Raw genomic sequence first — 17,265 nt, 5'->3', positions numbered from 1 at the left:
AAAAAAATATTGAAATTGGTTTGAAATACTTAGGGTCTTCCTCGGATTAAATTTCGAAAATTTCCTGAAGTTGAAATTTTGTATGAAGCATTGCATTGATCCTCAAATTTTTCTCTACAAGTAGAATAAGTTTTACTAGCTCTCATTTCATAGCCCTGCGATACAAAAGTATGATCTTAATACGGACCTTGATGTCCATCTGTTCATCTAAATAGACCTTGATGTCCATCTGTCTGGACCCCAATGTCCATCTGTTTGTCTATATAGTTCTTGATGTCCATCTGTCTGTCTGTATAGTTCTTGATGTCTATCTGTCTGTCTATATAGACCTCGATGTCCATCTGTCTGTCTATATAGAACTTGATGTCCATCTGTCCATCTATATAAACCTTGATGTCCATCTGTCTTTCTATATTGACCCTGTTGTCCATCTGTCTGTCTATACGAACCCTGATGTCCATCTGTCTGTCCATATAGACCTCGATGTCCATATCTCTGTCTATATAGACCTTGAAGTCCATCTGTTTGCCTATATAGTCTTTGATGTCCATATGTCTGTTTATATTGACCCTGTTGTCTATACAGACCCTGATGTCCATCTGTCTGTTTATATAGGCCCCAATATCTATCTGTCTGTCTAAATAGTCCTTGATGTCCATCTGTCTGTCTGTATGGACCCCAATGTCCTTCTGTTTGTCTATATAGTTCTTGATGTCCATCTGTCTGTCTGTATAGTTCTTGATGTCCATCTGTCTGTCTATATAGACCTCGATGTCCATCTGTCTGTCTATATAGATCCTGATGTCCATCTGTCTGTCGATAGGGAACCCAATGTCCATCTGTCTGTCTATATGAACCTTGATGTCCATCTGACTGTCTATATAGATCCTGATGTCCATCTGTCTGTCTGTATAGACCTTGATGTCCATCTGTCTGTCTATATGGATCCTGATGTCCACTTTTAGTTTCTGTTCATAGAATAGAATCATCCCAGTCTATTAACCAATTACTCATTGACATGTTACATTTGGATGTAGAATGTAACTTAATATATAGAAGATTAGAGATCCTCTTTATTTATAGAAGTTTAGAGATCTCCTCTATTTATAGAAGATTAGTGATCCCCTTTATTTATAGAAGATCAGAGACTCCCTTTATTTATAGAAGATAAGAGATTCCCTTTATTTATGGAAGATTAGAGATCCCCTTTATTTATAGAAGATCAGAGACTCCCTTTATTTATAGAAGATAAGAGATCTCTCTTTATTTATAGATGATTAGAGATCCCCTTTACTCCTCTGTGTATTGTCTCTGTTAGGCCATGTACTTGGATATTAATGTATCTGAATCATCCTGTTATTGAAGCTTCAATATATTTTTTGCCCATGTTTTTTCTGCTATTAAAACATCCTCCTGAACATATGTGTGAATCTTAATATTTTACTTTACCGGTGCACTTGGTCCATTCTCCCAGTTTTTAGTGGAGTCCTAGTTGCTCATTTACTTTTGTTACTTTGTATATATTATTTTAGTTACTTTATGTTCCTTGTTGTGTGTCTGTTTTTCTTGTCTGGTCATTGTCCCTTGAACACATTCTTTTGATTTTTGTTAGAATCTTGGTTCCCTTGATTACTCTTTAACTTGGTGTTAAAGGTCAGAAGTGAAAGGTCACTGAGTATATATTAATGAGAATATCAGATGAGGTGGTGAGTTAGAAAGCATGTTCTTGTGACTGTAAATTGACATCTTTAGATATTCAAATGAGTTGGTGTTACATGATTCAGTAATGTATATTCAAGTAGCTCTTTCAATAATTAGGCAATTAATTAAAATTGAAATTACATTAAGCCTAATAGGAATATTTTTTGTTTGTTGGGATAAAATTCTGAAAATATTTCACAGAGTTTGCATGTACTATAGAAAAGGTTTTGCAGCAAAAAAATTAGAGTATTTTGACAAATAAATTCTTACGATTTTTTTTCAAAGATTAATTAAACTCAAACAGACTTTAATTGTTACATCCATTCACTGCAGATTATACATCTCCACTAGTCAAATACAATCTGTTTAATACATGTATCGTTTCTTTTCAGTCTCCCATGGGACCCCCGCCTCCATATTCAGCATCATCTTCATCAGGGAGTAAACCACATCCTAAGCATGGGAAAGGTCAGCGGGGTAAAGGACAAGGTAAAAAAGGCAAAAAGGATGTTCGTGTTTAGTGCCATAGAGATTATTCCAGTAGCCATGGTAACAGAAGTCATCAAAACATTTGATTGATTTTGATTCAGTCAGTGATCAGCTCATCAGAGTTAATTATATGCTTTATTATCCTGTACTAGATGAACACTCAGTACAGAGGTCTTGTACAATTAATGACCTTTGAACTTTAATTATAACTTCAGAATAAGAGATATCCTATATGATTAGATCTGCCAAAAATAGAAATATTTTTGTTACAGTTGAACCCTGTTGTATGGATCAAAAGTTTGACAAAAGTTATGTTAAGTAAGCTATGGTTATATACAGTGAAACCTTATGTCTGGTTTATACAAGTGCTTGATAAAGATAGGTTTCACCTTGAAAAAAAAATCTGAAGGTCAACAATTTTGAATCAGATTGTATTACATTAAAGTAAGGATTTACCTCTTCTAAATATGGCAGTGAATTTGTAATGGCTGCATATAAGCATTTTTTTTTTTATCAGTGATTGAATTTTTATGCAGATAGAAAAAATTTGGTTGATAAACAGCAATAACAACCAAGGAGTCAACATTTCAGCTGTTAGCATGATCATTTTCTACAAATATTAACATAATGCAACAAATTATTACTTGAACTTTTTGTTGAAAATGCAAAAAACAATTCATACATACTGTAAATGCTTTTTAAAAAGGAGGATAAAAACTTTGGATTTCATGTCAAGAATCCACCATGTAAATCCTTGCTTTTAGCACCAGTGTGTTACCAATGAACCGATCTGGGTGACTTAATGTGATCCGTCACGGCAGGTATCTATTGGCTATACTTTTGTCCAACTCCTGATCTAGTATGTTTTTATAATCATGTTATAGTAAGAATTCCATTATTTTCTTGTGTATTCAGATGTGTTTTTGTGTTTTATCAGAATGTTTCAATTAGTTCTGAAATTCAGTAATTATCCTGTTAATTACATAGTGTTGCTTTATAGACATCATATTATATGTAAAGTCAGAACTTATTTTGGGCCATCTCTAAATAATTTCTTTTTGAATAATTTGTTGCAGTACTGCAAATCAAGTCATTTTCACTAAAGCTTATTCTTGTGTTGTAGGATTTCATTTCACTTTCGATGCTATTTATATTCATGACTATCCATAATTAAGGTGTGTATGGAACAATTTGTTTTCTAGATTTTCTAGATTCCTTGTGGTTTTCTGGAAACTTAGGCATCAATCATTTTTTTTACTGGAAGGGGGGTGGGGCTGTGATTATTTAAAAAAAAAAATATTCCAAATTTGAACAAAAAATTAGTTTACAAAGCCATGGACTGAAAAAAAAATTATGGTTCAGTATTTCCCCCATTCCTGTAGATTTTCAAATGAAATATTTTCACTCTGGCTACTATTGAGAATAAATTTATTATTTTTGCATTGCTTGAAAAAAAAATTTCTAACTCAACATAAATTTCTAAGTTCCTCCTTGAGAAGAAAATGGTCTGTGCCTTATATTCAATAAAAATATTTTTATTACTAATGTTATTACCTGTAATGCTATTTAAATCACCCAGAAGCCAAGCTTGACTTGTATAAAAACCGTTACCACTGTATTTCAAATTGCAATAAAATCACCAAGAAGCCAAGCTTGACTTGTATAAAAACCGTTACCACTGTATTTCAAATTGCTATAAAATCACCCAGAAACCTAGCTTGATTTGTATTAAAACCAATACCACTCTATTTCAAATTGCTATAAAATTACCCATCAGCCAGGCTTGACTTGTATTAAAACCAATACCACTCTAATTCAAATTGCTATAAAATGTTGGTTTTTTTTTCAAATATTTGTGACAAAACAAACAACACATTTTACTTAACCTCAAAATTGCTTTATAAGACCAGAAACAAGTACATGTATCTATGATTGTAGCAAACAATTTTAGAAAATGATGTGCATATTTTCTCAACAACACAGCTGTACTTTCTGAATTATACAATTTAAGTATGTGCTCCCCTGCTGGCCAGGGGTCTTTTTACTGTAAACAGTGCCAAAACGTGTGAAAAGTGCATTCCAAATTATTATATAAACCCCTAGAAAAAAAAAAATTAAGACTTGAAAAGAAATTATTTAATGGTTGAATTGATGAGCAGTGTTGTTGTATGTAGCATTTACTGATAGTATATATACATACATGTATGTGTAACTGTTAATGATGTTTTGTATTTTTTTTTTGTGACACCATTGATGAAACAGTCTTATCTTCCCCAACATTTGATAAAAATTTTATTAACTTGTTATAATTACAGCATAATCTTGAAACTACTTGTGCAATATGGAAGTCATTAGGTGCTTTATGGTAGGTTTTCTGACCTAATTTAGATCTATGGTAGGTTTTCTGACCTAGTTTAGATCTATGGTAGGTTTTATGACTGTTTAATTCTATGTGTTTTTTAAGACAACATATGTAAAGCACATGTTAAAGACAAACAAGCAATTTATGAAAATCTTGTAAGTTAAAGTTATACAGTAAATGTATGAAGAGTGGGATTGAAAACCATGTATATTGTCTTATATGCACAAAATCATATACATGCATATCCATATTTGTCTTAAACATTTGAAAACATGTTTTCCAACTTAAGAAAACATATTACAATTTTTTCTGTGTTCATGTATTGGCTAATCTGTACATGACAAAGAAGGCTTTTCATCGTATCCTAGCAACCATTCAACTTTGATTGTTCTATTTATAGGTTTTTGATTTGTAACTGTTATGTCTAATAGTATTTTAATTTTTTAATGAATGATTACAGATTGTTATACCAAGAACAAACTTACAGTTAATTCTAAGAATCATGTAGAAATAGACAACAAGTACTATCTTAAAAACAAATAGCCGATGCAGTAAAATTTTGTTTGTTTTACTTATAATTTTCCACATTTTATTTAGGAAGTAACACATGGCATACTATTTCAATTTTCGATGCAGTTTTTTTTTTCTTTTTCTTTTTTAACACCACTAAGTTATCAGTGTGTGGCCAATCAGAAAACAGAATTGTAGTCAGGTGACTTGTGTTTCCATAGAAGGATATCTTTTAAGGTAAAAGGGTAAAAAGCAAAACTATACCGTGTCGGAAAAACTGATTCATGCATTTATTACACAACAATATTGAGAATGGAAACCACTCATAAAAGGACATGTTTGAAAGTTTGGTAGAGTAGTTATGCACTGCTATATTTTAGTACCAGATAGTTTAGGCAAATTTCCTATAAAATTGTGCTCTATTTCACACAAGAACCATCCTTTTAATAAACATCATTCCTAAGGAAAATAACTTACCAGGAATTATTAAAATGATGAAAAGTTCTAGTGATTTAGTGACTAACTTTGTGCCTGATTTTTGGTCAGATTAATATTAAGCCTATCAATATTTATTATGATTTTTTTTCCTTCCCATATATTTAATTTTTTTAATATTGTAAACATAAGAACATGAAATTCAATCACAAAGGAATCATGACAAATCTATTAAATCCTGTATCACTCTCCACACAGACTGCGCCTCATACAATATATAAATCTCTTAAGTGGAGGCAGATTTTGACAACATATTTTTACTGTTGTTTTATGCAAACTTTATTTTGTAAAGACTTTAATTTTATAATTCATTGTCTAACCATGCTCATTGTGGGATTATAAAAATCTTGTAAATAACATTGACATATTTTAAAAAATATAATTTATGAAATAATAAATCATTTTTACATATTATTGTTTTTATTTCTGTTGAGAACCAGTGGTTCTATACCACTTGAGCATGATATATCAGTGTATATGAATGATTTTTTTTACAGCTGAAAAAAATTTGCAGTCCCATTATGGTATCATACTGTTCTTGTCTTTCGTAGATAAAAGATGTCTGGACAATAAATTGAGTTCTTGTAAATGGATTTCTCTTTGGACTACTACCAAATAAGATGTCACAAGTCCAAAGACTTTAATTAATTTTAGGGGTTGAAGCATGAACCCTTTCAGTATGAGAAGCAAAAGAAAAAAATACAGGGTTTATTACAACCAACTGTTGTGGTGGCAGATTTTTGCTGATTTTGTCAAGTGAACTGACTTTTAAAGAGTTAAAATCCATGTCAATGGTACTCATTTTCTCACTATATTATCAACCATGAAATGTAGCAAAAATTAAAATGTTTACAGCGTTTGTGGTGGTTTGTTGGTTACATGTGTGTCCTCCTCTATTTGGGCAGACCTGAATGCACAGGCAGATTTCTAATAGCGGAAGATATAGTTGACAGAAACTGGTAGTGACCATTGGGTCAAGTCAGAAAAAAGAAATCAGAAGTTGGAATAAATTTTATTTTATCACAGAGTAGACAGACATTTATATCTCACCTGAGCAATAAACACAATGTATGATGGAAACAAAAGGTAACCTTAGAAATAATTACTCACAGATACTGTATAAGTTATTTTTTTCAAGGGTGGAAAATTTTATGATTTTTTTTAAAAATTTAAGGAGGTAGACCTAGGGTAAGGGACATACTCTTACAAATCATTGGAACGTTTGTGTAAAGCATTTTACATCAATCTCATCTAAGCATCAAAGTAACTTTGATTTATTTTATTCTATTTCAAATGGAAGGTCGATAGGTTTTGGGGAAATTGAATATGATGCAAACACATCACTGATTTCAACAGTCATGTCCCTTAGCACACATTGTTTAAGAAGCACGACTCAATTTTTAAAGGAAATAATTTCTGTGCTTTTCATTTTTACCTCCCAACATCTACAACAATCAATGAAAATTAAATTACCACAGAAAAAAACACTTAACCAGTATGAGAGCAACTGACTATTAAAAAATTAGATCCTTAATTTATAAAATTCAAGAGAAAAATCCAAACAGTGATGGATCCTGGGGAAGAAGTTTGAACATCCCCCCTTTTTTAGGCATGCATTGAAGGACAGCCATGCTGTGTGTATGCTCCCCTCCTAAAATTGGGGAAAACATTATTTATTTTACATCATGAAATCATCAATTTTGACACAAAAAGGCCAGTAACTTCTACAAGAGGTCACCATACACAACATTAACAACTGATGAAATCATAGAAATTTTGTTGTGAATCTGCAAAATGTTTCAAGATTTTATCTACATTTTCTAATTAAAAAGATCTGACTCCAAATAAGGAGTGGCAATTTTCCTGTAGTCAACATTTTATTTGAATAGTATATGACAAATACAGTACTAAAACTACATGTATATCTACCAGACAAAAAAATGGATAGTTTAACATTCATGTAGTTACTTAGCATCGATTCGTAATCTGTAGAGCATAATTTTAAAATCTGTAAAGGTGGACACCTCTGGATCAATCAAAGGAGAAGTATGTTAAATGTTCTACTACAAATGACAACTATGGACACCAAGTGGTGGAATAAGCTAACATAGAACATTGGTCCAGCTGGGCTAAAAAGGCCTTGATCTCAAGCAAGTAAGTAATTATTGTTTTAAAATCCCAAATGTTTCCATTATGGCCGAAACGTTTTTCAGCGGATGAAAAAGACAATTTAAAAAAGTATTTGACAAAACACATACGTGTAGTTGGTAAAGATGGAATAAAGTAACACAGTGAAGAATAAAAATCAATGGGACAGTTTACTGTAATGCTGCTGACAGAAAACTGTGTCCCCTCCAACAAAAGAGAAATAAAAATCAATTGGACAGTTTACTGTAATGCTGCTTACAGAAAACTTATGTGTCCCCTCCAACAAAAGAGAAATAAAAAAATCATATTTGTAAAATAAAAATCATAAGTTTATGAGAGACATCCACAGCTGCTTGCAGTTACTTTTTCCTTCTTCGACTGTAGATCATTGCTGTAAATGGACTGAAATTAAAATCAACAAGGTAAGTATAAAAATCATAACTATGTATAACAGATAGGAAAGTGATTAACCAAAATGGGATCATAAGTGCTAGAAAATGCCTAGATCTAGAGAGTGTGTGGAACTCTAAAATCTTTAAGCATTTTTGAAATCAGTAATAATTTTTTGTTTTTTCACCATTACCAATTAATTCTCCTGTTCATCCATAATTTATTGCTGTTGTCAACATACATTTAAAGTTTTATTATATGATATTCTTGTATCTTTCACACTTGAATTATCACATTTTTTTTTCTTTGGAAACATCTGAATAATAATTTTTTGTGAGTTTTAATTGGTTGCTACTCTTAGGTACACCCATGTTTTTTGCAAATATATTCTTGACAATTAATAAAAATTTCAATGTCTAACTGAACTATTAACATGAAGTTGCACACATTGTCATGCTAGGTATACCCCCACTTATCCAGGCAAGGCACATCCCCTACTCATCCAGGTTAGGCATACCCCATTCGTCCAAGTTAGGCATACCCCCACTCATCCAGGCTAGGCACACCCCCACTCATCCAGGTTAGGCATACCCCATTCGTCCAAGTTAGGCATACCCCCACTTATCCAGGCTAGGCACATCCCCTACTCATCCAGGTTAGGCATACCCCACTCATCCAAGTTAGGCATACCCCCACTCATCCAGGCTAGGCACATCCCCACTCATCCAGGTTAGGCATACCCCATTCGTCCAAGTTAGGCATACCCCCACTCATCCAGGCTAGGCACATCCCCTACTCATCCAGGTTAGGCATACCCCACTCATCCAGGTTAGGCATACCCCCACTCATCCAGGCTAGGCACATCCCCACTCATCCAGGTTAGGCATACCCCATTCGTCCAAGTTAGGCATACCCCCACTCATCCAGGCTAGGCACATCCCCTACTCATCCAGGTTAGGCATACCCCACTCGTCCAAGTTAGGCATACCCCCACTCATCCAGGTTAGGCATACCCCACTCGTCAGATTTAGGCATACCCCACTCGTCCAAGTTAGGCATACCCCCACTCATCCAGGTTAGGCACATCCCCTACTCATCCAGGTTAGGCATACCCCACTCGTCCAAATTAGGCATACCCCCACTCATCCAGGTTAGGCATACCCCACTCGTCCAGATTAGGCATACCCCACTCGTCCAGGTAAGGCATACCCCCACTCATCCAGGCTAGGCACACCCCCACTCATCCAGGTTAGGCATACCCCACTCGTCCAGGTTAGGCATACCCCCACTCATCCAGGCTAGGCACATCCCCACTCATCCAGGTTAGGCATACCCCACTCGTCCAAGTTAGGCATACCCCCACTCATCCAGGCTAGGCACATCCCCACTCATCCAGGTTAGGCATACCCCACTCGTCCAGGTTAGGCATACCCCCACTCATCCAGGCTAGGCACACCCCCACTCATCCAGGTTAGGCAATCCCCCACTCTTTTAGGCTAAGCATAACTCCACTCATCCAGGAAGTTGACATCCCAAAATCACTTACAACATATGCCACATCTATATAAAGCCACCAAGGTTTTTCAGTAACTTTTTGCAATGCAGGTACCTTTGGTTTTGTAGGAGGTACTTTTCACCAAAATATGAAATTTTAAATTCAGGAGGTATTTTTCAGTAGCTTAGACTGGTAAAAGTACCTGGTAATACCTCTTAATGAAAGGCCTGAGCCACACTACAATCCATTTATTTGGAGTCAAGCTCAAGATAATTGCAACAAAATTCAGATGGACTGATGGAATAACAGTTGAACAGACAAGATAACTATTAGGAGCAGATATTTTTGTGACAAAAGTTTTCTCTACCATTCCATAAAGTGAAAAATGGAAAAGTCCCACAAAAAAGAAAGTAAATATAGGACAGCAGCCAAATCCAAATGAAGCCACACACCAAAGCTGAAATCAATAATCCATTATGAGCCAATGTAATTGGTACATAATTTGAATGGACAGAATGACAGACAGACAAATGGATTCCAATACATATATACCACCCACTCATTTAGTGGGGGTAAAAATAAATACTGTAAAGGTAATTCTAGACACTAATTTTCGTGGATTAGAGAAGAGACACAAGTTCGTGGATTTTTAAATACGTGGTTTTGATGTTTTCAGTACACACATCAATGGAAATCTCTATTTCGTTGGGAACTAATTTTTGTGGTTTGGCCTACCCACTAAAACCACGAAATTGGTACCCGACGAACATTAATACTTCCACAGTCTCACTTTTTTTCAAATATTTACTATCGGTAAGCCATCTCTTATACACTTACCCTTCATATGACATGGCAATCCTATATCAGTACACCATCTCTTATACACTTACTCTTCATATGAAAGAGTGTTCCTATATCAGTAAACCATCTCTAATACGCTTACCCTTCATATGACATGGCAATCCTATATCAGTAAACCATCTCTTATACACCTACCCTTCATATGACATAGCAATCCAATATCAGTACACCATCTCTTATACACTTACCCTTCATATGACATAGCAATTCTATATCAGTACACCATCTCTTATACACTTACCCTTCATATGACATGGCAATCCTATATCAGTACACCATCTCTTATACACTTACCCTTCATATGACATGGCAATCCTATATCAGTAAACCATCTCTAATACACTTACCCTTCATATGACATTGCAATCCTATATCAGTACACCATCTCTTATACACTTACCCTTCATATGACATAGCAATCCTATAACACAGTGCTACAAGTAGACTCAATAGTATCCCTGATTGGCTGGCTTTACTGGAAAAATAGAGATTATTGAGCTTAAAGAATCGTGGACAAACAGGCAGGCAGGTCTAAAATCTCCTGTCATTTTTTTTACATACTCCATCTATGGCCTATGAAATATAGAACACTGAAAGGGAATACTATCCTATATAAAGATCCAGTGGTCCTTTCCACAAAAAATTTTAAGTGTAAAGTTAGTCGTAAGTTATGACGTCATAGTAAATAAAAGTATTGTGACGTCATAACTTACGACTAATTTAAAGGGCCACTGTAAGACATTTTGAAGGTAAACGTAGGATAAGGGACATAACTCTTGAAATCAGTGATATGGTCTCACTAACCACCTCTGGATCAAATGGCCACCCTCTATGTAGTACCAACAACACACTGAACCTAGACCTATGCATAGCAAATGTATTATTTGTGTGTATTCTGATTAAAAGTAGTCAAAATAAAGCTGAGAATGTGCAGTTTAAAATTATATTTGTAAGTGTATGAATATTGTCTACATGTGTGAGTAATTTGCCTGCATGCTGTCAGTTAGCATGAAAGGTAAAAATGTGGATTTTCAGAATTATTTATTCAAGTAAATTTTGTGAAGAATTTCTACGATCATCGTATCATTAGCATAATGATTTTGAAAGCCTTATTTTCCAAGCTTTGCAATGATATGCAACTTTAAGATGTCAGTTGTCCTGGGAATTCTTGGTGAAACTTTGAAAATTACTTTTTTAACATGGAAACGTTAGAAGTGGTTAGTGAGACCATCTGTTTGTATCACATTCAATTTCGCCAAAGCCTCTCAAGCTTTCAATTGAAACAGTATGAAATGAGTCCAAGTTACTTTGATGCTTACACGAGATTAATGAAAAATGCTGAATACAAACATTCCAATGATTTGTAAGAGTTGTGTCCCTTACCCTAAGTCTACCACCTTAAGGTTTTTATTATTCATGTTGTTTTATTTACATATGTAAAGGGAGAGCATGATTTGACTGCCAAAATTATACTCCGCCATCAAGGATCATACTCTAGACCGCCGTTACATTTGGCGCTCAACTAAAAAAACCCTCAGGGTTTGGTTAGCTGATGAGCTAGTGTTAGAGTTGTTCGTGGTATGAAGACTCTTAAGGTGGGGGAAATGTGGCAGGACGACCTACCTGCGTTGTAGTAGGTAGTGAGATTTAAATAGCCAGTAACTTGACTTGGCTAAAGGATTAATTCTTTAGCCGAATTGGTTTGTCACTGGCTTGTCACCGAGTGGTCTATGGTTTGGTCCTCAGTGGGCGGAGTATAATTCTGTGAGTCAAATCATGCTCACCTGTTACAACAGGAACTTCATGAACAACAGCAATTCCAGAATGCCATATACAGGAACTTCATGAACAACAGCAATCCCAGAATGCCATACACAGGAACTTCATGAACAACATCAATCCCAGAATGCCATACAGTATTTGAATTGATCAATTGATGTCTCCAAATCTTCAAATACAATACAGTTATCTCCTAATCAGGCAAAAGTAAATTAATTGTGCGTTTCCTATTTCACTTTAAAAAAATCGAGGTAGGTTGGTAAAATATCTTATTTTACAACAACATTTATTTTACTTATTGTGTCGAAAGAAAGAATTGAAACTGGTACTTTTTTTATTATTCAATCTGCAATAAAATGTTTTGGGTTTCATGTCAGAAACGGAGGTAGGGTCAGGAAACCGGAAATTCACAATTAATTCATTTTGGCCTTACTAGTATGAACAACATGTTCAGTGACTGCTGTATCTCCAACTTCTGTTGTAAATTACACAAGTTACTTACACCAATGAAGTTCCAGTAAAACTGAGAAAGCTGCCTACATACATGGGGTCGTTAACTACACTGAAAGGAAACTCTGTAACTCTTCTATCCATCAATATCCCAAAATAATCACCTAGAAAGAAGCCAAATCAGTTGTAGTATATCCCTTTCATAGACAGACAGACTGATATTCTATTCTCATAAACCATAAATACAATGGTACAGAGACATTACATACTAATGAAAGCATGATCAGCAGTAAGTTATATTATCTCCCTTTGATCTGTTGTAGGGATTAATTCAGTAAAAAATCCCATTGTTTCTTATACAAACCCATTTCTTAAGTAATACCCCTTGTGAAAATACTCTTAGAAATCAATTTTATGTGTAACTAACTCTTTATTGATTATAAGCCAAGTTATCTTTTGCAACTTTCAAACAATAGGGTCATCCGGTCATGCAGGATTTTTTGGCCATTTCATGACTTCTGAAAATGTGCTAAATTTTGACCCTATGCCCCACCACTGTTCAAAGTGCTAAGAAAAAAAATATGAAAAAAAACTAGCATACTTTGAAGTGCAAATGAAATATCTTTCAGATAAAATTAATTTTTCAAAAAAAAATAGTCAATTTCATGGCTACTAGTCTATACTTTGTGACAAATCGTTCTCCCGAAAAGGGGTGGTCTTTATGATATCATGCACATTTATTATACCTGTAAAGAAGTCTAATAATTTGTATTATCTCCCTTTGAAAGCATTGGCCAAACCTTTAAAAGTTATTTATTTACTGTTTATCAATGACTGACATGTATCAAGACACTTTGTTATTTGGGTTTTTTTTGGTTTTTTTTTTTGCGTGTGGGAGTTCATATTGCTAGTGGTTTAGGTTTTTTGTGAAAAGTCTTAAGATCTTCAGTTTGTATTCATATTTTTTTTCATTCAGGTTGCTACATTGTGTATGTAGATCATCTCTTTTTCATGTGTTCACATTTATTTGGCGTATTTGAAACATCCCACTGCTGATGCTTCAGTATTTTTTTTGCCTGTATACAATACCTACTCAAAATTGGACATGAGAAGACAAACAACAGCTGTATGTTACAAAATGCCAACCATTAGTGGTATTAATAAATTAACTAAAAAAAAGGTTGAAGTTACTCACCAAGAAATGTTCCATAAAAACCTACAGCCAAGTAACTGGTGAGTACAAGAGTCATACCACACAACTTACAATTAAAATTAACTCAGAATAGATTGAATTTACTCACCAAGAAATGTTCCATAAAAACCTACAGCCCAGTAACTGGTGAGTACAAGAGTCATACAACACAACTTACAATCACAACATTACCTCAGAATAGATTGAAGTTGCTCACCAAGAAAAGTTCCATAAAAACCTAGAGCCCAATAACTGGTGAGCACAAGGGTCATACCGCACAGTATTAACACATAGCCCGCCATCAGAATCCAGTTCTCATATAATGCTGGCCATTTCGGTTGACTATTTAATGCTTCATTAAATCTGGAAAAATGCAAGTGGTAATAATCAAGATGTTGCACGCTATGTCATGCTTTGAATACCCCTACCCACCACAACCATTTCTGTCACCCCTGGAGACAAGGTCCAGCTCATCACATAACAAGTACTATCTTTAAAAAAGATACGCATATCCTCACCCAAATCTGGTTAAGATTTTATTTGGTGAACTGCGTGATCACTGTGCTATGTTTTGTATTTCAATTATGTTATTGGTTCAACAAATAAATTATTTCCAATTATTAATACATATATTAGTTTATATCATTATAATCATTATATTAATTAATATATAATAGTAATTAAATATATTACGGACACCAATGCCCTCAATGGAGCCTTAAATTTCAAGGCTGCTATCACATTTGTCCAATGAAATGCGAGGTTGTAAGTTACATCAGCTAGGTTGCCACGGTTAAGCATCATGAATGTCATGTGATGTCAAAGGTAACTCCATATCAACTGGGTAGGAAAAAGCAATATATGCACCAAACATCTCCAATAGAAGCTTGGTAACTTGCGTGACGGATGAATGGATGGACAAGGTCTTTGCTCTTTACTCAAATGATTTGTGGTATAATAGGTAAAAAAGGTAAATTGAAATGGGCAACTGATTTCCTAACAAAAATTTCAAAATGCTCCAATTTTAATGAAACTTATTTTTTAAGAAGAGTTTGACATGCTGAGTCCAAATCTGAGATTTCGAGATGATGAAAAGTTGCTGTTGCCATGGCAACTGACTTTCCCACCAATATTTCAAAGTGCTACAGTTAGAATGAAACTTGGTTTTTAGGAAGAGTTTGAAATGCCGTGTATAACTTTTGAGGTTTCGAGACAATGAAAAAGTGGACAATGCCATGGCAAGTGATTTTCTCCCCAAATTTATGAAATGCCTCTTGTTAACTGCCTTAAACTGAAAATCTTATCTTTTTCTTTGATTCTGATGGTGCAAATAGTCAAATGAAACTAAAATTTCAAATTTTAATTTTTTAAACCATGATTGTACCACTGCCCGATTCTTATAGGGACTGACTCTACAGTGTATACCTGTGATCTCTAAATAAACCAAGACAGAAAATAGTAACACCCAGAACTATACAGCCTCGATACGGTGATCCAAACAATCTGGATAAACACTTAGTCTTATATTCCCATCTAGCAACCTAAAATAAAAATAGTAATGCCCAGAACTATACAGCCACAATACAGCGACACAAACAACCTGGAAATACACGTAATAAACCTAATATAACAAATGCTCCGAAAGGACTTTTCATTGTAAAAGAATTTATGAGAAGAGAAACCCCATTGGAAAATCAGTTATAAGGAACAAAGTTGACAGTGTGTGTCAGCCATTGTCATTGCAAAAAATACTTTTTTTTGGGGTAAAAGTGTTTTTGAAACCAATTTCTATGGTCTTTCTGAGCAAGAATGTAAAATGTGAATTCAATTAAGTTAGCTTTTAGCTACTCACACTATTCCAGAACATTGGGTTAAAGATAATTGTCAGTGTTGAAGTCCACAAGTTTACATCTCTAAAATTGACTGCTACTTCAAATGGCAGCTCCATCTGAAAAACAAGATCATAAATTTCTGCAACAGATCGAGACCACTAAATTCTGGCATACTTAAGAATTTCTCGCTTCTTAGACCAAATAAGAGCAAAACAATAGACTCCATTCATGTGTTATCAAATGGCCTTCAATTACTACCCACAACTACAACTGTATTGACATATGTGTCAAGTTTTCTCAAGGACAGGAAAATTTGAGACCACCTCAACATTTTTCTGTGATTTTCTGCCATTTTCAAAATTTTCAATGGTTACATTTAGAATAATTAAGGGAACCAATATTCTAGTGGAAATGTAATCCAGGGACAAAGACCAGACCTCGAAAACAGACAGAAAATTGCTGTTAAACTGAATGAAGATGAAAAAAAAAAGATTTTAAAGTTATCATGATCCATCAAAAAGTTGTTGATGTGCATCTCTACAAATTAATATTGAAAGGTTTTTATAGAAATAATTTCAGAGAATTTTCTTTTCAATACCATACAATGAGAACATTTTTTAGACAGACATTCAAATTACTTTTTCGCAAGTAAAAACAAGATGTTAAAGATGCTGCATCAGAAAAATAGGTTGACTGCAATGAAAGGTTAGGTGTTGTATTAACTTCAGACAAAATGAAAATCCACTTTCCACAGGCCTGTTTTTTCTCAGTCAACAAAATAATAAACTACAGTGATATAATGAGACCCCAGTATACAGTAGCCTACCGCCGTACCGGGGTATATCATGGTAGTTTTAAATTTCATATTTAGTTTTAATTAACAAACGGATTTCACAATTTAATGCTGTGATTTAGGAAATGCAACTGTGTGTACCTTTGATATGTCAATCAGATGTGCATCACCACAGCAGCCTAAATATTTTACACCCTTTGAACTTTGACCTCGAATGTCGTCTGCTAACATTTGATTTCCGGTCCATATTTAAAACTAAAGAAAGTCAATATTGAAAACATGCCTTATGCATCTTAAAATCGCATGAAATAATGTTCGTTAAACATATTTTGAAAATACAAAAAATCTTATTTATTTTCATGTGAGCTTTGGTAAATATCAGAATGGGGAGGGTAACGACCAAAAAACACTGAAATGTCTACTACCGAGTCGTCCTCTCGGTATGTCGTTCCACACGAAATTACCTAGCCAGTATCAAACATGTAAGTAACTAAGTTTGTAAGTTAATTCTTTATTTAAAGAGGGAAACCCGATTTGAATAACTCTAATTTTCATTGGAGCTCTCTTAAACACAAATCAAATTAAACAAATCAATCTATATATAGAAAGGTCTGAAAAATTCCCAACGTTGTTAGAACTGTCAAATTTGCGATGCAAATTTTTGGTCGTTCCCTCCGCGGGACTCGAACTCGTACTGCTGTGACATCTATGGCAACACTGCCTGCACAAAGTCCAGCGCCCTAGACCACTCGGCCAGCTAGGCTATAT

At 34.4% G+C, this 17,265-nt stretch overlaps 2 protein-coding genes across 4 annotated transcripts in view; one reads left to right on the top strand and one right to left on the bottom strand.

Moving 5' to 3' along the window:
• LOC148597572 (disintegrin and metalloproteinase domain-containing protein 10-like) overlaps positions 1 to 5,968 on the top strand; it is a 39,554-nt gene extending 33,586 nt beyond the window's left edge. The window contains exon 18 of one of the 3 annotated variants that reach the window (XM_088564478.1): positions 2,094 to 5,968. In XM_088564478.1, the coding sequence (XP_088420604.1) occupies positions 2,094 to 2,222 (129 nt within the window). In that variant the 3' untranslated portion in view covers positions 2,223 to 5,968. The remainder of the gene's footprint in view (positions 1 to 2,093) is intronic. The other 2 variants (XM_088564480.1, XM_088564479.1) reach the window with 2 other exon arrangements.
• A 589-nt stretch (positions 5,969 to 6,557) lies between these two features.
• LOC148597571 (phosphatidylethanolamine N-methyltransferase-like) lies at positions 6,558 to 16,888 on the bottom strand. Its single transcript, XM_088563898.1, has 7 exons — positions 16,639 to 16,888; positions 15,725 to 15,820; positions 15,298 to 15,413; positions 14,090 to 14,235; positions 12,733 to 12,844; positions 10,852 to 10,926; positions 6,558 to 8,107 (listed from the first exon to the last, which is right to left on the bottom strand). Exons 1-7 carry the CDS (start codon positions 16,726 to 16,728, stop codon positions 8,065 to 8,067), a joined length of 678 nt encoding a protein of 225 aa, XP_088420024.1. The 5' UTR covers positions 16,729 to 16,888; the 3' UTR covers positions 6,558 to 8,064.
• Between the last annotated feature and the right edge of the window lie 377 nt (positions 16,889 to 17,265).

The sequence above is a fragment of the Perna viridis genome, chromosome 15 (assembly GCF_037379345.1).
Source record: "Perna viridis isolate PV_CMFRI_1.1 ecotype Kerala chromosome 15, ASM3737934v1, whole genome shotgun sequence".
Lineage (NCBI taxonomy): Eukaryota > Metazoa > Mollusca > Bivalvia > Mytilida > Mytilidae > Perna > Perna viridis.
The sequence above is the reverse complement of the archived record's forward strand: the minus strand, read 5'-3'. Positions and strand labels throughout refer to the sequence as shown.

Coding starts and splice junctions, on each gene's coding strand:
- LOC148597571 (XM_088563898.1), bottom strand. CDS start 16,728: ATGTTAGCAGACGACATTCGAGGTCAAAGTTCAAAGGGTGTAAAATAT. Junction 15,414..15,724: donor ACCCAATGTTCTGGAATAGT/GTGAGTAGCTAA, acceptor TTTTTATTTTAG/GTTGCTAGATGGGAATATAA. Junction 10,927..12,732: donor TTTACTGGAACTTCATTGGT/GTAAGTAACTTG, acceptor CTATTTTTCCAG/TAAAGCCAGCCAATCAGGGA.